Raw genomic sequence first — 19,348 nt, forward strand, 5'->3', positions numbered from 1 at the left:
ACTAGCACGTTGTTCAATTGCGATGAGATTTCTCATTGATGCATTGTGACGTCTCCTGCGAGTGTCATGAGGGCTGGTTCAGTGTAGCAGAAGATAGTGAAGTGGATGTCCGTCCGCCTGTGCAACAAAGGGCCCTTGAGTACTCTCTCAAAGTGGATCCCAAACACATGCGATGCAAAAGTGAAAAAGGGGCGCATTGATTCGAGTAGACTAAAAAGACGACATCTTGAGGACCGGTCGAGATCGTATCTGCAGATCGGGAATGTCGGCGATGAGCACGGCCTTTCTGGATGGGCGCCTTCTCTCCATTGCCTGATGCCACCCGAGGACATCCTTCCATGTGGCGGAGCCGCCCTGAAGACCGAAAATCCCGTTCCGTATCCGTTTTCTGCCGCCATAAGGCAACGTGAACTCCCAACTCACACTAGAGGGGAAGAGGCGGCGGCTTACTATGCCTGTTCCCCGGGTCGGACGTGAGTCCGCCCAGAGGGGCTGCCTTCGCCTTCCCTCTTCCCGAAGGCAGCGGCAAGACCAACAATTCCTTGTTATGGATGAGCTGCGTCTTTTCCAACGACTTGCTGCACTGCAGGTTCTTGAGCATCGCCACTGCACCTCTCATGAGCTGCGACTCTTCGCCATAGATGTGGCACAGGTCGGAGTCCTTGTAGGCTTTGAGAAGAGTTCTTTGGCCATCGCCAACATCCACAATCAACTTGCGGAACGACGTCTTACCCGTATTCTTCGTGCCCTTGTTCTTGATGATCTGGACCACAAGGTTCAGCGGGATTGGCTCATCCAACGAACCCGCCGTGCTATGCAGGTGGCTTGGACAGGTAAAGTCGTCGCTGGATAGCCCAGGTCCACGAAGGATAATGGGCTGCAGCCCGTCGTCATGGGGCCCGGTGACGGTAGGGGCGTGCGCTGCTCCGTTTCGTCCAGCTCGAGCATCTCCAGATAGCGCGAGATCATGTCAGGGCGGTTGACGAGCGCACCAGGACCGTGCTGGTAGAACGAAACGAGATCGTAGATCTCGATCGCCTCGTCCAGCTCGTGCGCCGCGAAGTTCCTTCCCACCGTTCGGTTTTCGCCCTTGACAAAGCAAGCGGCGCGGTAGGTCTTATTGGCCAACAGATACACGCCGATATAGCCGCTTTCGTTCCGTCTCGGCAGCCTAGCGTTCTGTTTGTTCGAAGAGGCGTCGACGACTCGCAGATTCTTCCTTCGGTGGTCATACACGTTGCCGGAGATGTGGTCGACAACTTGCGTCCTGAGGTCTGCGCGGAGCAACCAGCGCGAGAGAGAAACTCGATGCCGCCGCCGAGGGGTCGGATCTGGATGCGCTCTTGCCGTCTTAGCACCAGGTCAAACGCCTGCACCTTGACGGAATTCCAGTCCTCGTCGTCAAAGAGGACCTGCACCTTCTTTCCCGCCTTGGTTGTGCGCTCGAAGAACGCGACCCCCTCGGCATTGCGCTGGACCTTCAGCTTGGCGCGCTGCTTCGCCCACTCCTATTCTCTTTGCTTCTTTCCGTCTTCCCAGGCGGGCGACGAGGCGGCTTGCCGAGTCGACGGGTTCCTTGCGCGTTTAGTGACAGTTCTTGACGTGTCCCTCGTATGTGACGACGTAGATCTGGTCGACACGGTAAACGCCGATGCCGTCTGCCTGTTCGACGATCTTTTCGACCCGAGAGTGCTCGTTCGGATTCTTGTTGAGCTTATCCGGCACCTTGAGTAGCATGTCGCCGTAGCTCAGGCGACAGACCAGATTGTAGACGAGCGCATCGGTCTCGCCATCGCTGAAGCGCCCCTGTTCGAAGCTACGATGCGTCACGACGTACTTCTTGAAGCGCTTGACTACGCCGTGGAACCCGCTTGCAGGGTTGCTTTGTCGACGTTGAAAGCATTGAACTGCGCAGTCACCCAATCGATGTTCTTGTGGCGATCGTCGGTCGGATCGCGATTGGCGTGGGCGACGTGAGTGCTGGTGAGTTTTAGGCTCTCTTTGCCCAGACCTTGCAGCCGGAGCCGCCACACATGTACTCCCATGTACGGCGTACGACCCACTCAATCAAGCACGGATCACGCATGGCGATGATGCGAACCACACGAGCAACTTGGCACGCTCCGAGGCAGGACTTTAAATTCGAAAGAGTCACGCTGGGTGTACTTCACCGTTGAGTGGAAGGTGCGAGAACGACAATGCGTGAGATTGCGAGTGACAGACTGACTTAGTGCATGGTGGATTTTAAGACGGTGCAGTTCAACTGATGGATGGAGACTTGGCCAAGGCGAGGAAAGCAAAGGAGAGGACGTAGCCGAGGGTGGGGATGAGGAAACACGTCGAAGGGAGAGCGGTCTCGATGGTGAGGCTGTAGACGATGCTGATGAGGATGGGGCTGATGCCGTTGACGATGTTGTCCGAGATGGAGAGGGCAGCGAGCCAATCGTCTGTGGGTGAAGGATGCAAGCTGGGATGCAGAGACGGATGACCGGCACGTTTCATGTCCTGAATGATGGCGATGGCGGCGGAGGCCACAGCAGGTCCTGCCCCCGCACCAAAGGAGAGGAAGAGCGTGCCAAAGATCATGACCGCTGCATTGGAGAAGCTCGCAGAGACAAACACGACCAGATAGCCCACCACGTCAGCAAAGTAGGAGATCTTGGCGATCACCAAATCGATGGCTGTGCGCCACAGCACCACGGCGCGTATTGTTTCGTTGGGTGCATCAGCCGGAGTCTCGTCGAGTGGATCTTGCCGAAGAGGCTGTGCTGGTTGCGCCAGTCCGTCGTTCTCAAGCTCTTCCGCCAGGCGACCTGCTGGCTGGGTGAGGTCGGGATCCTTGAGTCCTGCTTTTGCGAGCACTTCCAGTTCCTGCGGCGACAAGGAAGCGATGCGGCTGGGCTTGCGCACTGTGCGCTCCAACAGCAGCACGAGCAGCGGAATTGCGACGATCAACCACACCGCGCGTGTGGCGCCAATGAGGCCGAGCAGCAGGCCTATGGCGTCGGGCGTAAAGTCGAACTTGTAGCCGGCAAAGATGGCGACATACTGGAGGGCGTTTGTGCCGATGTTGGCAAACATGCCGGCGAAGGCGAGCCAGGTGAGGCGGTAGTCTTTGCGGCCGTCGTGAGTCACCTGCGGCAGATAGATGGAGAGCGGGCCGAGTACTCTCCGTGCTCGGATGCGAGAGGGTGAAAGCGAGCCATGTGTCGAAGCGCCATCGTCCTCGGCGCTTCGGGCCGCATTTGCACGAGAGGGCGTGAATTCTGCCGTGGAGTGCGATGCGGATGCTTGCGCTGTGGTGGGTCTTGTCTCTGGTACGATGAGAACGGTCCAGGCGATGGCGAGGAGGAAGACCCAGCAACAAGCCACGAGTGCGGCGGGGTTTCCGTGCTTGGACGGGGACTGCGGGGCTCCTGGGATGGGCGGCGGCGTCATGGGGTCCGAGGGAAGCTCTGAGCGAATGGTGGGAGCGCCAACGAGCTGAACAAGCATGGCGTGGGTGCGATGCTTGACATTAGTATCGAGTGCCCAGGCTGCGAGGAGCGGGCCGAAGAAAGCGCCGCAGAGGGTTGCGCTGATGAGCCAGTTCAGGTTGACGGTGCGGCGGGTGGGAGGTGCGACGTCGACGATCATGACGCGCATGACGCAGAGGAAGAGGCCGGCGAAGCCCGTGAGGCCGGTGAGGAAGCTGCAGAGGAGAAGGATGAGCATGGCGGCTGCCGGACTGATTGCGAGCTGGGAGGGAATGTCTCCAAAGGGATAGCCCAAGGGAAGCAGCGCAAATGGGAGATAGTTGATGATGTTGGAAGCGAGCGAGATGACGAGCATGGGCTTGCGTCCCCAACGCGCGAGGCGTGGGCCGTAGAAGAGCATGCTGATGCTAGAGATGACGAAGCTGAGCATGGTAGCTGCCGCGACGACGATGCCGACTCTGCTTTCTACGCCCGACACGGCGCATGGGCGGTCGCGGTCGCGTGGCAGCGGAGGATGCGGATGGGTAGGCAAGAGTTCGGGATGCTTCGAGTAGTGGTAGGCGCATGTGTATGCGCGAAGGCCGTCCAGGTAGGAGGGAGCTGCGCCATAGTTGCCCATACCCCATAGCAGGGCCACTGCCAGGAGGCGCAGCACTGGCCAGTGGTGCTTGAGGTGATGCGCCGCGCGGGCAAAGGAGCGCGTCGACTTGGGCCGATTGGAGGAGGCATTCGAGGCAGCGCGTTGTCGAGTCGCGCGCTCATCGGCGAGAAGAGGCTGCCTCTCTTCGTGGGAAGTACGAGGCATGCTGCTTCGAGTCCGAGAGAGCAGCGCAATGCAGCGCCGATGCGTGCTAGACGGCGAGTGATGTGCAGAAACGAGCCATCGGAAGGGGCCGCCAACCAGCCCGAGCGTGAGATTCGTCGAGTGATTCCAGTGCAGAAGCGAGGTGACTTTACAGACTATCGGAGAGCCCGAATCATCGGTCGTGCCGACCGAAAGACCGAGTCGAGGCTGAAAGCGATGTGAAGGCTGGAAGGCAGATGCAGAGCAAAGCGACCTTGATGAGCGGCTCCTTGGATGTATCTCCAGCTGCGGGATCCGCGCCCCTGCACACGCGCTCGCCTCGTCCGCACTGACAGCACAGATGCTCACTCACTCTCAGGGTCCTGGCTGCACGGGGCCGCGGCAAAATTAGCCTAATTCTCCAGGTTGTTAGAGCCAATCATGCATGGACCCGATTTGGTGTGATCGCAAACAATCCACACTGGAAGTGCCCAGTCTAACATTTTCGTGATTGGCGCAGACGACGTGTGGCTCGGGCGCGGTATCGGGGCAGCGGTTGCGGATCGCCTCGTCTGGCTGACGCGGATTCGAAACCGCGATTGTGGCAGCTTGCCGAGCGAAAGGCGGAGGAGCGCTCGACCCCTTTCGGCCGCCCCGCGACATCTGCTCGAGGCGCATCCGCTCACCGTCGTCGACGCGCAGCTCGCAAACGCCAGAGGGCCGGTTCCGAGCCCAGCCAGCTGCATCCACTCACCTTCCTTCTCCCTCCTCCCATCATCACCCCCTGCTCCCTCACCACCGCCACAACGACACGCGTCTCGCTTTGCTGCGCATCGCTCCGCATCTGCCATTCCCTGCGTCGGCCTTCTTCATCCGACCGCGGCCTGGAACGCGCAACGCTCCTGCATCCCTTCCGGGCTCATGCGCTAGTCCGCACGACTCCCACTCCTATCTGCGCGCAACACTCGCCGCTCCCTCATATCCTCTTTCGCGCCCATCTTCCACCTCTCGTGCGCGCCCCGCGCAAAGGCGCTGATCACACGCCGCCATGGTACGTGCCACCCATCGCAACCGCAGCCGCAACCTCCTCGCCTTCATCTCCAAGCTGACCTCTTCTCTCCCGCTCTTGCTCTGCCAACTTGCAATGTTTCTGGAATCAGGCGACACTCAACGTTAAAGATGCGCTCTCCTACCTGGACCAGGTCAAGGTACAGTTTGCAGAGCATCCTGACGTCTACAATCGCTTCCTCGACATCATGAAGGACGTAAGTATCGCTCCCGCCATCCACTCATCCGCTTCAAGCCACTCATTCTCACCTGTCTCTTTCCCCATTCTACCTGCACTTCCACCTCAACAGTTCAAGAGCCAGTCCATAGATACCCCTGGCGTCATCGAAAGAGTCTCGACCCTCTTTCGCGGGCATCCAAGCCTCATCCAGGGCTTTAACACCTTCCTCCCTCCCGGATACCGCATCGAGTGCAGCCTCGACCCCAGCGAGAGCAACCTCATCACTGTCACCACCCCAACCGGCACAACCACACAGACTCCTGGCGGCGTCGGCATCGCAGGCGCCATCAACCGCATGAGTGGAACCGGCTCCGGCCCCCCGCCTCCGGGTCCTTCCACTCAGTCCTCCGGTCCACGAGGTCCCGGTGGCATGGGCATGATGCACGGCTCGGCTCCTCGCCACGCCGACCAGCCTCCATCCCACATGCATCCTCCTCCCCACGCGCACGATGGCCCTCCCGGCTCCATGCCGTACATGAGTGGCCCACCCGGCCATCCCATGAACCACGGCCCGGCCGGCGCCAACTACTCGGGCGCTTCTGGCCAACCCATGGGGCCAGGCGGCCCACAGCATCCCAGCCACGGTCCCGGCCCAGGTCCCATGGGTCCCGTCCCCCCTCACCACGCTCGGCCCCAGTCGCCCATGCCCATGGCTCCCGGCATCGCACCCCCCGCCCCTCCCGGCTCCGGCATGCACGGCGGCCAGGCCGGCCCCATGACACCAGTCCAGGAACCCAAGCGGCCCCCGGTCGAATTCAACCACGCCATCAACTACGTCAACAAGATCAAACAGCGCTTCTCCCAGGACCCCGACACCTACAAACAGTTCCTCGAAATTCTGCAAACCTACCAAAAGGAGCAACGTCCCATCCACGACGTCTATGCCCAGGTCACCGTCCTCTTTGAGAATGCAAAGGACCTGCTCGACGAGTTCAAACAGTTCTTACCCGACACCACCGCTGGCTCGCAGCCCAGCGGCGGCCTCTTCAACATGCTCGGCCAGGTCACCTCGGGCCTTGGCGGAAGCGTCAGCACTGGCACAGCTCCAGGAGCAATGCAGGGCCAGCCAGGCTACAGAGGCGCACCGGGCGAAGGCCCCGATGCCGGTCGCAAGGGCGGCGCAGGTGCCGTCTCGGGCGCGCCCGGCGCCCCCTCATCGGCCTCGCGCAAGAAGCGCAGCGGCGCCAACGAATCCGGCAAGCCAAGCTCAGGCAAGACCAAGAAGTCCAAACACGGTCACAAGGCCGAGCAGCGTACGCCTCCGCTTCGCCAAGAACCGCTCCCGCCATCGCCTACCTTTGCCCATCCGGGCCAGATGCACCACGTCTACGGCATCGACGGCATGGTCGCAGCCGAAGCCACCGGCCTCGTCCCTCAGGGCACCGTCGTCAACGGTCTCGCACTCGGCCAGCCTCAAGCTCCGCTTGCTACGCTCGACGAGGTTGCCTTCTTCGACCGCGTCAAGAAGCACATTGACGACCGTGCCACCTACCTCGACTTCCTCAAGCTTCTCAACCTGTACACGCAGGACATCATCGATGTCAAGACTCTCGTCGACCGCGCCGCTCTCTTCATTGGCACCAACCGCGAGCTCTTTGTCACTTTCAAGGGCCTCTGCGGCTACGACATGGGCCGCCACGGCTGGCTCGACAACGAAGATCCCATTGTCGAAAACGTCCCGGCTCCTCTCCGCGAGCGCGTCGATCTCAGCACCTGCAAGGTCTATGGCGCTTCCTACCGCAAGCTGCCCAAGTCCGAAGTCAACCTCGCCTGCTCGGGCCGAGACCCCATGTGCTGGGAGGTTCTCAACGACAGCTGGGTCAGTCATCCCACGTGGGCATCCGAAGGTGAGGGCTTCAACCCGCACAAGAAGAACCCCTACGAGGATGCGCTCTACCGATCCGAGGAGGAGAGGCACGAGTACGACTACCACATCGAGGCCAACCTCAGAACCATCGCTCTCCTCGAGCCCATCGCCGCTCGCATCTCCACCATGGACAACGAAGAGAAAGCGGCGTTCCGTCTCAAGCCCGGTCTTGGAGGTCAGAGCAAGAGCATCTACCAGCGTGTCATCAAGAAGGTCTATGGTCGCGAACAGGGCCTCGAGGTCATCAACGCACTCCACGACACGCCTTGCGTATCTGTGCCCATCGTGCTGCACCGTCTCAAGCAGAAGGATGAGGAGTGGAAGCGTGCCCAGCGCGAGTGGAACAAGGTCTGGCGCGAGGTTGATGCCAGGAACTACTACAAGAGCCTCGACCACCAGGGTGTCAACTTTAAGACTTCCGACAAGAAGGCCATCACCGCCAAGGCCTTCATCGCCGAGATCGAGGCGCGCAAGCTCCAGCAGCAGCAGCGAAGGCTCAGTCTGGATCCCACCCTCCCGCGGCCAAAGCCGAGGCACCAGCTTGTCTACGTCATGGACGACACGCACGTGCTCGCCGACGTGCTCAAGCTCGCCTTCAGCTACCTCGACCGCGCCACGGGAAGCTACAGCTCCAACGACCGCGAGCGCATCGAAAATTTCCTCCGGTCCTTTGTTCCTAAACTCCTCGCGCTCGACGTCCACGAGTTTGAAGAGCTGCTCAATGGCGATGTCGACATGGACGACGAAGAGGCCAAGAGCAACCCCGACGACGACGCTAGGAGCGTAGACACGCTCGCGGATGACGATACGGACGCCTCCTCCAACGCCTCTGGCTCGGCAAGTAGACGCGGCAAGAAGCAGGCCGCCGACTTGCGCAAGAAAATCCTCAAGAGCCAAGCCGAGACCTCCAAGCAGACCGAGGATGGCGGCGAGGAGTCCGTGGACGCCACCGGCGCTGCTGCCTCGGCCAATGCCAGAGCCGCCAGCCCCACGATCGTTGCAGACGTGGACTCGGTGGCTGAGGCGCTGGCCAATCAGACTTCCAACACGGTCGCGCCCGCCGTTGCAAGCGCCGAGGACGTCGACATGGAAGATGCTTCAAAAACCGCGGAAGAGGCATCGGTCCTGCCAACGGTCAACGATCAAGAGGAGGTGCCAGCGTCGACGACCAACGGCGATGCGGCGGACGCCGGTCCCGCAGCCGAGGCTCCGAATGAGATCGAGGCCGAGGCAGCAACCGAGGCGGCCGACCAAGCATCCACGCAGGATGCTGCGACATGGATCAACACCGATCTCAACGCGACCTTTGATTCACAGAAGGGCCAAACTGTCAACGTGCGCGGCGCAGTCGAAGACGAAGACGGATCGGACTCGTCGTCCAGCCCTGTCAACTTCTTCTGCAACAGCCAGTACTTTGTCTTCATCCGCCTTCTGCAGCTGCTGTACTCGCGCCTGCATAAGGTCAAGGACCTCGGGGTCCAGATGGCCAACAAGCATCCGCTGCGCAGCAAGATCAATCCCCTCGCCATCGAACTCGGCCTGCAGGATGGTGGCAGCGGTCCAGCAGCCGTGGTTGGCGCCACTGCCAATGCCTCGAGCCTTGGACCTGTGGCGCCTACGAACGAGGAGGCCGGTCTCACCCTCCATCCCTCGCGCTACTACGATACGCTGCTCGACATGTGCGAGAAGCTGTTCGATGGCGACGTGGACCAAGCCACTTATGAGGAGTCGGTCAGGTACATGTACGGCATCGAGGGCTACATTGTCTTCACCCTGGACAAGGTGATTGGCGCGCTCATCAAAGTGGTCCAGTTCCTGACCACGGACAACAAGTGCCAGGAGATGCAGTCTATCATGGAGGCCAACCGAGCCAACGTGCAGAGCACGCTGACCAGCTACCGCCAGCAGATCGCCGACCGCATGGCCGCCGAGGACCTGATCGGTAAGGACGAGAGCCTCTTCCGCCTGGAATGGGTGCCTTCATCCTGCACCCTGCTCATCCAGATGCTTTCCAAAGACGACCTCACGCTCGACGATGCTAGGACGGCCGAGCGAAACTGGCTTCATTATGTGTCGAGCTTCAGCCTTTGGACGCCTACCGAAGGCCTCGTGGAGGAAGCACAGGCGCCCTTCATCAAGAAGTCGCTCTCGGCGAGCGGGACCAGCGAGAACGAGGCCAGCGAGACGCGCTACGTCACGCGCAGCGGACTCGAGATCCGAGTCTGCCTCCGCACCTTCAAGCTCTTCTTCGCACACGGCACCGAGGACGTCTTTGTACGCGTCCGTCCCGACGACGAGAGGGACGAGCTCGACCGCAAGGCTGCCGTTGTCAGCAACCGGCGCAAGCAGCGCTGGGACGAGTGGCTCTCGGCTCGCCGACAGGCAATCGACAACCCACACGGCCCTGCTGAGCCTTCGCAAGAAGGTGCCGCCGATGTTGCAATCGAGGCCGCGGCGCCCAACGGAGACGTCGAGCCCGCTCAAGCGTCCGAGTCCGTGGCCGAAGCTTGAGTGTCGTTTTGTATCTCAGCTGCTGATCGCCAGGCCGCGATCGACCGAGCTTGCTCATTGTCGCCTTCCCTGTATTCTATGTGACCACTTTCCCCATTTTCTTGACTCTGTACGAATCGATGATTTTCTCGATCTCGTTTGCAATGTGGCCAGTGCGTGGTGCGCTCAGCAGCGGATGTTCACAGTCCACATGAGGCGAACGATGCTCAACAGGGACAGAACCAGACTGACGAAGCAATTGAGGCTCTGAGAGTGTTTTCATTTTTGGTGAGGTGTGGTAGCGCAAGATGCACGACTACCGGGTGTGCGATGTACAAAAAGTCGCTTTGAGCGACTTTTGCCTACAGATCTACCCGACCCGAGAGTCAGAGAAGGGCAGCATCGAAGGATTTTCGGTGAAGCTGTGTTGCGGGCCAAGAAGGATTCGATTCACTTCTGGTAGTTCCAGACGTTGCGGAGGACTGTTGCAGCGAGAGGAGTTGCAAAGTAGCAAAGACCAGGTCAGCATGCGGAACGAATTGCGGAACGAGCGATCTATCTGAGACCCGCGCCATTCCTGAACCATCGCCATTGCCGCTTGCCATAAGGATGCCTTTTCCATATGTCCTCCTATCCCAATTCCCTCCACCAATTGTAGCAAACACGTCGCAGGGATGGAATGTAGCAAAGGTCTGACTCTCTAGGGCCCACTGAAGGCACGCCGCCGCAAGCGGGGCAGCCGGGCATTGAGATCTTAATCCGATGCTGTAGTCTTTGATCTTCGCTCCTTTGAAAATGTTTGGAATCCTGCGAGAGGCGTATGAGCCGCCTGATGCAGACTGTCAAGGGCGGGCTGCGTGCTGTGATCCGAAATCTCCGCTTCAAATTCCTATCGACCGAAACTCCTACTCCTGCTGCTGGTCCATGATCCTCCCTGCATGCATCCGTGAAATTGGCTCCGACAAGGGCGATTGGCATGTCGATGGCGATGGCGGACTGTAGTAGCGCTGCGCTCGATGCGCGTGGGTCGGAGTGCAACTGATCAAGATACTTACGACCCTCCTTCTGGGCAAGGCGGTTGAGCGAGTCGTCGCTCTCACCGAGCTGGCGGACGAAGCCCGACAGGGGGAAGACGGTGGACTGGCCGGGGATCATGCGACCGTTGGCATCGACGTCGGCGACGGCGATCTGGACGGAAGCGTGGTCCTTGGCCTCGATGATGCGGCCAGTGGCGGCGCACTTGCGGGGGACGTAAAGGTCAACAAGGTCTCCCTGTTGAGCGTGGATGTGTGCAGTGCGGATCGGGTCGAATGGTCGAATATGTCAGTAACCATGGTGGGAAAACGAACAGCAGGGCAAGCGGCAAGCATCGATCGAAGTCACGGAGGTGTGCCGGTGTGCCGAGGTTGGTGATTATGTGTTGTGTCGATGTGGGTGGGCTCTGCGAAATGTGGATCAACAGGTGCTACTGAAGGCTGTGATGCAGTCGAATGACGAATCATGAGCACATCTGGGTGCAGGTCGAGCTTCGTGGGCAGGTGGCTATCGAATCCGCGAGCTTGGCTCGTGTCCCATATCGAATTGCCCCTTCGCCTGCAACATCATATACCGAAGCAGCGTGTATGTCGTTTGGCGTCTTCCCAATTGAGCTTGCCTAGCGTCTTTGATCTTTTTGGGGCGGTGTGATAATGCAGACGGGCCTGTGGATGCTGCGATGGTCGAAGCATTGCTGTACGTGTCGCATCTGCTTATTTGCAGACTGCCTGCTGGGATGGCGGATGGGTGGCCATCCTGTGGACCTCCGTGCTGTCGAATGCGATGCTGCCGGTGATTGGAGACTGAGAGCGGCAGCTACTTACGCGGTCGTTCTCCATTTTGACGATATGTGTGATGTGATGGTAGTAACGTTGCGATCGTGACCAGCTACCTGGACCTGCGTAGCTTCACACTCTCGCTCCCTCTACAGTGAGGCGAGGCTCCGCTGCCGCACGTTGGGACCAAATTCGCGACTCCAGCCTTCGCTGGATTGAAGGGGGTCCCTGAGACCCGCACGCTCGCTTCCTTTGGTTGCCAGGGCGATGCGCCCCTGGGGGCTCTGCAGAGTGAGCCGCCGCGTGACCTCGGCCGAGCTTTTTGCAGCCATTCCGCATTTCGTGTTGACAAAATTGTGAATCGCGTCGCCCTCACATCTAACATTCTTCCAAAATTGAGTTCTTGACCGGTCACTTCGGTAAGCACTCCACCTGTGAGGTACCGTCAATTGGTCGACCTGGGCACCTCTGCATCCAACGCCAACGCCACGTTGCGCCAGGAGCAAGGAGGCTGGTGTCGTCAGCAGAGACATGCTAATCAGTCAGGACCTGGCAAGATCCGAAGCTCAGTTCGAATGCGTTCGCTTCTCTCCGTCTCCGGATAACAAAGATCAAGCTTGGCGCCGACATGGCTCAGAATCAGGTGCAGTGTAGGCAGATTGCTATCGTTATGGATAAGTGAATGCCAAGATGCATCCCCTTGATCAGCCAGCCTACTAGGAACGAGGTTTTGAGGACTACGCGATGTCCACATGGCAACGCTGGCGCTGGCACTTGGGGTTCGCCGAAGTGACAAGGTTGTCCAGATCGAAGCGGAGTTGGCAGTCGGGAAGACCCTTTTATTCTTGCACCTCAAATGCAATCCCGAGAAAGACAATCCCGTATCGTCCGTGGCAGTTGGCCAGAGATTGGGTCGGTGCTATGCTTTCGGTGTCCGGTTAAGCCGAGTTGAGCTTGAGTGGGGGCAGCGGATTCGGACAGCACCAATCGCTCCGACAGTCGATCTGCCAGTCTGGCCAGTCTGGCTGGTTTTGAGAGCGGCGAGCGGTCAATTTCTGGCACATCCATGCGTGCGGATAGCTCCGTGTTTCTATCTCCGATGCTTTTGTGGGAGACCCAGCATGTGGGAGGAGAGTCTCAGAGGCGAGCGACGCGAGAAAGGACACCGTTTTCATTTTTGACGTGGGTCGCTCCGCATGCACAATTGCCCCGCACTCATGTTCCCCGCTGTAGCAGCTGCCTCGGCCAATGCTGTGTTGGCAGTTGCTCCAGCGTCCCTTGTTTGAGCTCCCGGGGTAGCGTACGCTCTAGCCTGGCTCGCTGGTCGAGACTCATGCACGATCAACGTGGCACGAAAGGTCAGCAGCGTTCGTGCGGGGCTGGCGCAGTCTTCGGACCCCGCAGCTGCCATGCACCTGCAATCGATACAGTAAGTCTCGCGCCGGGAGGCAAAGAAGTCCCCCCGCGCAGGCGCCACGGTTGGCACTCGGCCTGTCCTCGGCTAATCCGAGATGAGCTCAACAACGCGGACCTGGGCCAATCCTGCGCAACCCCACCTTCCCCACACATGTGCTTCATCCTCGAAGCGAGGTCGCCGGGCTCCAACCCAGGGACGCCAATTGGTCGCCCACGGCCATCGCTCGATTGGTTCAAATAGAGCGCCCTCAACGTGCATCCCCGGCCGTCTCCCCCAACCTTCTCTCCCCCTCCAATTCTCCGTGCCATGTCGTACTCCACCAACGTGTCTCCGCACGAACTCAAGGGCGACAAGGACATTGGCGCTCCCATCGTCGAGACGTCCACTCGCAGCGATGGAAAGAGCCCCGACGAGCGCGGCTCGCTCCATGACGGCTTCCCCGCCGACGTCGATGAGAAGAAGCTGATGCGCAAGGTCGATTTCCGACTCATTCCGTGGCTATGTGTCTTGTACCTCCTCAGCTTCCTCGACAGAAGTGCCATCGGCAACGCTCGTCTCTACGGCCTCGAGAAGGAACTCAAGCTCACCAGTCAACAGTACAACATGGCTCTCACCGTCTTCTTCTTCCCCTATGCACTCTTCGAGGTGCCTAGCAACGTGCTCTTGAAGCGCCTTCGCCCGTCCATCTGGTTCCCCGTCATCACCATCCTCGTCGGCATCTGCATGCTCTCGCAAGGCCTTGTACACAACTACACCGGCATCCTCGTCGCGCGTTTCTTCTTGGGCGTCACCGAAGCCGGCCTTTTCCCTGGATGCAACTACCTCATCAGCGGTTGGTACAAGCGCAACGAGTTCGGTCTGCGAGCCAGTGTCTTCTTCAGCGCTGCCACCGCGTCGGGCGCCTTCGGCGGCCTCCTCTCCTTTGCCATCAACAAGATGGGTGGCGTTGGCGATTACAGCGGATGGCGTTGGATTCTAAGTAAGCCTACCACCTCCTTTGGCCCTCCCCTGAAGGCCCGGGCGTTGTCGTCGTCTGCACGGGGAATCCTATTTCTAACCATTAAACTCTTGGATTTTAGTTCTCATCGGATTGGCCACCGTGATCTCGGGCGTCCTCAGCTTCTGGTTCTGCGTCGACTTCCCGGAGACGGCCACCTTCTTGTCCGAGTCGGAGCGCAAGGCGATCATCTACCGTCTGCAGAGCGATCAGCAGTTTTCGGCCGCCGGCGAACGCTTCCGTTGGGACAATGTCTACAAGGTCATGTTTGACTGGAAGGTCTGGGCCGGTATGGGCGCATACATCGGTTGCGTCTGTCCTTTATACGCATTTTCGCTGTTTACGCCAACCATCGTCCGCTCGCTAGGAAAGTATACTAGCAACCAGGCCAACTTGATCTCGGTGCCGGTCTACATCGTGGCCTGTCTGGTCACGGTGGTGGTTGGCTTTTGTGCCGACCGAACCTCGCGCAGGACGCTCTACTCGATCTGCCTTACGGCCGTCGGCGCAATCGGCTACATCATTCTCATTGCCAACGACCCCAAGCGCAGGCCTGGGCTCAGCTACTTCAGCGTCTACCTCGCAGCATGCGGTAAGTACGGGCGCCAGGAGGCGGACTCGCGAAAGGCCGGCCCACTGATCAACTCGATGCTTTCTTTGCTCTGTAAACAGGTATCTATCCGATGATCCCAAACACGATCGCCATCGTGGCAGGCAACAGCGAGGGAGCCTACGTGCGATCCGTCGTGACTGCCGTCGTCATCTCGTTTGGTAATATCAACGGAGCTGTCTCGTCCAACATCTATCCGAGCAGGACGGCGCCTCGTTTCTTCCTCGGTCACGCGGTGGTGCTCGCCTACCTTGTGATTGGCATGCTCAGCAACGTCGTGCTCTACTTTGGATTGCAGCGCGAGAATCTCAAGCGCGACGAGGGCAAGTGCAACGAGACCATCCTCGCCGACGACCCCGCCCGCATCGCGTCGGGCACCGACCTGCAGGCCGAGGCCGCTCGCATCCGTGCGCAAGAGGCTCAAAATGCCGGTGCCTTCGGCGGCCTCATGCGCCGTCTGCACATCGGAGGAGGCGGAACGTATGCCACGGTGGAAGAAGCCCGCAGCCTCAAGGGTGACCAGTGGTCGGGCTTCAGGTACCGCTGGTGAACGCCCGGCTCAAATAAATTTAGATCCACCGTCTGTCCGCCATGCATCAATATGAAGTGCAAACTTTGACAGCTCTTGAAAGTTCGGAGCGGGTGAGAAAATGTGCGTTTGTTAGAGCGTAGTGACGCGTGTGTCTCTGACCGCGGGACGCGGACCTCGCCAAAAATCCGATCTGCAGATGACGAAATGTGACAGCCCGGCCACTTGCTTGCACTTGACCCGCCGCGTTCGCGTTTCAGCTGTGCCGCGAGGCGCCAAGGCGGTGTCGTTACACCATCAGGCTCGCACGGCCATTGTCTCGATCTATTTACAACATGCTGAGCAATCCCATTGTCTGCCTAACATGCTCACGATAGCCAGACCAAGTAGAGTCGTGTTGCATGGAATCGTGGATGGTATCTGGGGACTCGCGGCAAGGCATGCGCAGTGATGCGATGCCAACCGGTCATGTCCATGTCCACCTCTGCAGCGGGTCGAGGCCCTGAAACCCTGGAATAAGAACGAGTCGCTACCCTTGCTGAATGACGTCCATACGGCCGCTCCGGCACGATTTGTAACGCATCTGCGAGCTTCGAGACTTTTCGCATTTTGTGCGGCAGCGTAAGAATAGACTGCTGAGCTTGGCCGTAAATTAGTCGGAGGCTTGTTCGGATCAGTCACACCGCGAACTGCGGACTCGAGCGCCTCGGCGGCGCGCCGGAGCTAAGTCTCCGATGACGATGCGGAAAAAGAGAAAGCGGCCCAAGTTAAAGCCCACAAAGCATCTCCAAGTCACGCCACACCGGCTCGCTGCGCCGACGCGACAGAGAGAGCGTGAGCCAAGAGGCACAGTGACGAAATGAGCCTGGCTCGGCATCCAGCCTCTGCCGCGTCTAAATTTGTCAACGCGGCCAGATTGCGAGTCGGTGGTCATCTTACAGCGGCACTGCAGCTCACCACTCTGCATCAATCGTCGAGGTGCAGATGCGGAGTTTTGCAGCAGGCGCTCGAGGCAGAGGAAATTCCATGCGTAACTTAGCAGAGAGAGCCTGCTCAACCGTCCGTCCATCCATCCGCACCGCCCTGCCACACTGGGCTCAGCTTTTCATATATACATCCGCTACGCCTTCCCAACCTGTTCACACCTTCCGCCAAATCCCAGTCACTTGCGTCGCGCATCCATCACCTACACTACCTTCCACCGTCTCAATCGCTCTCAAACGATCACTCTATCTTCACAATGGTCGACTCGTCCGCAGCCATCCGCCGGGGCCACCCCATCAGCTTCCTGCTCTTCACCTTTGTCGCCTTCATCGTTGCCGTGATTGCGTCGACGCTGGTGGCCGACTACAACTCGAACGGCAACGCGCCAACCAAGGGCATTGAGAATGCCACCCGCTTCCTCCTCTTTGCCGGCTGGTGGGGCTTCCTCATCGGCGCCGTCTACGTAAGTCTGCTCGAACGCGCCGAGATCCCGCCGGCATCTGCTTCCGCAGCCGTCGCGCAGGTGCGCCCACTCAACGAGCCATGACATTGACACTGACCGGCTTTCCCCCTCTGATGCTCCACCCACCAAACAGACCGGTCTTTTCCTTGCCAGCGTCGGCGGCGTCATCACCTCGATCGCCGGCCACGGAGTCGCTCTCTTCCTCACCTGGATCTTCTGGCTCGCCGGTGCCGCTGCCCTCACCGACCGCACCGGCGGCTCGTTCAGCTGTGCCGACAAGGGCTACCCATTCCCTTACTGCAACTCGACCAAGGCGCTCATGGCTTTCGCCTGGATCGGCTGGATCATCCTCACCCTCATGTTTGCCGTCGTCGTCTTCTTTGGCGCGCGCGCCTTCTCCGGTGGCCGCTCCGTCAAGGAGTCGCTCGCATAAGCGCATAGCAATCCACCTCAACAGTCTGGCTTGTCCATTTGGCCGACTCCCATCGTCTCGATGATACCACCTTTAACTTCGCGCTGCTCTTCTTTTTTCGCTTTCGTGACCGCCTCTCGGCTCGGTCAGTAGCGTTCGCGCATTCGCTTCGACGTCTCCTCGGCTTTCGCATGGCGCTAAGACCGGACCGTCATGGCGGTCGAGGAACACTCCTTGTATATTTCTGCCTACTTCTTTCTTTGCTCTTTTGCTAATCAATCGGTGACATTGTGTCGCCATTCGATACCATATTTTGCTTCTTGCTTCTTGATTGCGGCAGTCCATCGCTCTGAGGAGAGGACAGCACGCCTCTGAGCGGGTCGTGAGGCAGCATGAGAGCGAGACTACGGCGGATACGGTATGCGCAAAGTGACGCACCATGCCATGGAGCACGCCGTGTACCAGCGACCAGATTCACCGTACTCTTGCTATTCTGCTGTCTCACAGGCCGGTGCAAATGTCTCTGATTGCGGCAGGCGATCGCTCTGGTGCGAGGACAGGAAAGCCGTGCCGCATCCTCGACAAGGTCGGCGAGCATTCCGACATCGTGCAGCCAAAACAAGACACGGCGCGGAATGCGTCCATCGGGTTATCGGGCCAAATCTTTGAGAGAAAGCCGATGCTGGCCTCACGTGAGCCGTCCGGTCAGAATCGGGACGGCCTCGGAATGAGTCGCGTGCAGAAGTTCGAAAAACAGATCGACATCGATGACGCACAGCCTCACAGCGCAGAGCAGCAATCCTCGCGACCGCCTCTCGCCAGACGCCCCCGATGAAACCCTGCCCAAAGCCCTGTCCCGGCTCCACTACTCGGCCCGCGTGTCGTAATGGGGATCGTCGCTTGCCACCCCGACTGCCTCGGCTCGCGTCAGCCATCCGCACCTGGCAGACTTGACGGGTAGCGTGGTCAGCAGGGTGAACCGAAGCTTCTGTGCAACCTCTTTCGTCCAAAGTGGCATTGTGTGCACTATCTTGGCGTTCGCTCGATTGAGATCGGGGCTTTCCCGAAGAGGAAATTTCGCTGAGCATGCAAACTAATGGAGCCGATCGGAAGAACCAGCAGCGCGGACCGGCGCAGAAAAAAAAAAAATCGACCGACAGCCGCGCGTGAGTAGGACAAGTCGGGGCGGTTCCAAATTCCACCTCGGTCATTGGTCGTCGAATCATCACCTGGCGCTCCTCGATGGGCAGCGTGCGCATGCCTGCAGAGCCCGGTCCTCGTCAGAGTCAACCCCCATTTGTAAGCCCCCCCAAACAGCCCGGAAGCTGCCGCCCACGCGTGCAGATTCAAGGTCGCAGCCGCCCCAGCAAAAATTCAAGCGCGGCCCCCCGCCGCCCACCCACGCCTCGATATATCCGTTCCGCTCTCGTCTTCTTATCCTTCCCCCCACCATCAACCAACACTCCCTCGCGGACTTCAACTCGATCTACACACACTTCACAATGGGTTTCAAGGAAGGTGACGCCAAGAAGGGTGCCAGTCTTTTCAAGACTCGCTGCGCCCAGTGCCACACCCTCGGTGCTGGCGAGCCTAACAAGGGTACGTGCCGTCCTCTTCGTCCTTTCGCGAACCGTTCGCAACAGATCTGCATGCATGATCATGCATTGGTCTTTCGTGTCTCTGCGCGATGAAGTTCTCCCTTCATTCCTCGAATCGCCGGCGCGCTCGAAATCCTGACCCTTGGTCATAGTCTATTTATCCGCCGAGCTCGTAAACTGACATCTCATCATTTCTTTCCTCGTCATCACAGTCGGCCCCAACCTCCACGGTCTCTTCGGCCGCACCTCTGGCACTGTCGATGGATACAGTTACACCGAGGCGAATAAAAACAGGGGTAAGCACTATCTTGAAATAGTGTAGGACGTCATCCAAGTACATGCGCTCACGTTTCGCGCCTTCTTCTTCTGCACAGCTGTCGAGTGGGGCAACGATACTCTCTTCGACTACCTCGAGAACCCCAAAAAATACATTCCTGGTACCAAGTAAGAAGCTCTCCGTCCCTGTCTAGGTCGATTCGTACTCGTGTACGTGTATCTGTGTACTGACATCTTGACTTTTCGATGATTGGTAACAGGATGGCCTTCGCTGGTCTCAAGAAAGAGAAGGACCGCAATGACTTGATTACCTATCTGGCCGAGGAGACCAAGTAGAGAGCGGCAA

The 19,348-nt window shown here is 59.2% G+C and overlaps 7 protein-coding genes across 7 annotated transcripts; 4 read left to right on the top strand and 3 right to left on the bottom strand.

The window, feature by feature from the left end:
* Positions 1-32: 32 nt before the first annotated feature.
* PAN0_005d2580 (uncharacterized protein) lies at positions 33-2,086 on the bottom strand (the record flags this gene model as incomplete). Its single annotated transcript, XM_014801821.1, has 7 exons — positions 33-73; positions 235-354; positions 451-845; positions 908-1,171; positions 1,258-1,508; positions 1,603-1,882; positions 2,034-2,086. The coding sequence occupies 7 exons, from the start codon at positions 2,084-2,086 to the stop codon at positions 33-35; spliced, it is 1,404 nt and encodes a 467-aa protein (XP_014657307.1).
* A 173-nt stretch (positions 2,087-2,259) lies between these two features.
* Positions 2,260-4,281, bottom strand: PAN0_005d2581 (uncharacterized protein; the record flags this gene model as incomplete). Its single annotated transcript, XM_014801822.1, has 1 exon — positions 2,260-4,281. One exon carries the CDS (start codon positions 4,279-4,281, stop codon positions 2,260-2,262), a length of 2,022 nt encoding a protein of 673 aa, XP_014657308.1.
* A 1,027-nt stretch (positions 4,282-5,308) lies between these two features.
* Positions 5,309-9,926, top strand: PAN0_005c2582 (uncharacterized protein; the record flags this gene model as incomplete). Its single annotated transcript, XM_014801823.1, has 3 exons — positions 5,309-5,311; positions 5,421-5,525; positions 5,619-9,926. 3 exons carry the CDS (start codon positions 5,309-5,311, stop codon positions 9,924-9,926), a joined length of 4,416 nt encoding a protein of 1,471 aa, XP_014657309.1.
* A 341-nt stretch (positions 9,927-10,267) lies between these two features.
* PAN0_005d2583 (40S ribosomal protein S21) lies at positions 10,268-11,779 on the bottom strand (the record flags this gene model as incomplete). The annotated part of the gene is made up of 4 exons (XM_014801824.1): positions 10,268-10,275; positions 10,360-10,744; positions 10,815-11,177; positions 11,765-11,779. 4 exons carry the CDS (start codon positions 11,777-11,779, stop codon positions 10,268-10,270), a joined length of 771 nt encoding a protein of 256 aa, XP_014657310.1.
* Positions 11,780-13,439: 1,660 nt separating this feature from the next.
* Positions 13,440-15,290, top strand: PAN0_005c2584 (MFS general substrate transporter; the record flags this gene model as incomplete). The annotated part of the gene is made up of 3 exons (XM_014801825.1): positions 13,440-14,112; positions 14,213-14,722; positions 14,803-15,290. 3 exons carry the CDS (start codon positions 13,440-13,442, stop codon positions 15,288-15,290), a joined length of 1,671 nt encoding a protein of 556 aa, XP_014657311.1.
* Positions 15,291-16,509: 1,219 nt separating this feature from the next.
* PAN0_005c2585 (uncharacterized protein) lies at positions 16,510-17,149 on the top strand (the record flags this gene model as incomplete). The annotated part of the gene is made up of 2 exons (XM_014801826.1): positions 16,510-16,776; positions 16,850-17,149. The coding sequence occupies 2 exons, from the start codon at positions 16,510-16,512 to the stop codon at positions 17,147-17,149; spliced, it is 567 nt and encodes a 188-aa protein (XP_014657312.1).
* A 1,481-nt stretch (positions 17,150-18,630) lies between these two features.
* PAN0_005c2586 (cytochrome c) lies at positions 18,631-19,338 on the top strand (the record flags this gene model as incomplete). The annotated part of the gene is made up of 4 exons (XM_014801827.1): positions 18,631-18,727; positions 18,939-19,022; positions 19,101-19,170; positions 19,263-19,338. 4 exons carry the CDS (start codon positions 18,631-18,633, stop codon positions 19,336-19,338), a joined length of 327 nt encoding a protein of 108 aa, XP_014657313.1.
* Between the last annotated feature and the right edge of the window lie 10 nt (positions 19,339-19,348).

Source organism: Moesziomyces antarcticus (genome assembly GCF_000747765.1).
Source record: "Moesziomyces antarcticus DNA, scaffold: scaffold_v10005, strain JCM 10317, whole genome shotgun sequence".
NCBI lineage: Eukaryota > Fungi > Basidiomycota > Ustilaginomycetes > Ustilaginales > Ustilaginaceae > Moesziomyces > Moesziomyces antarcticus.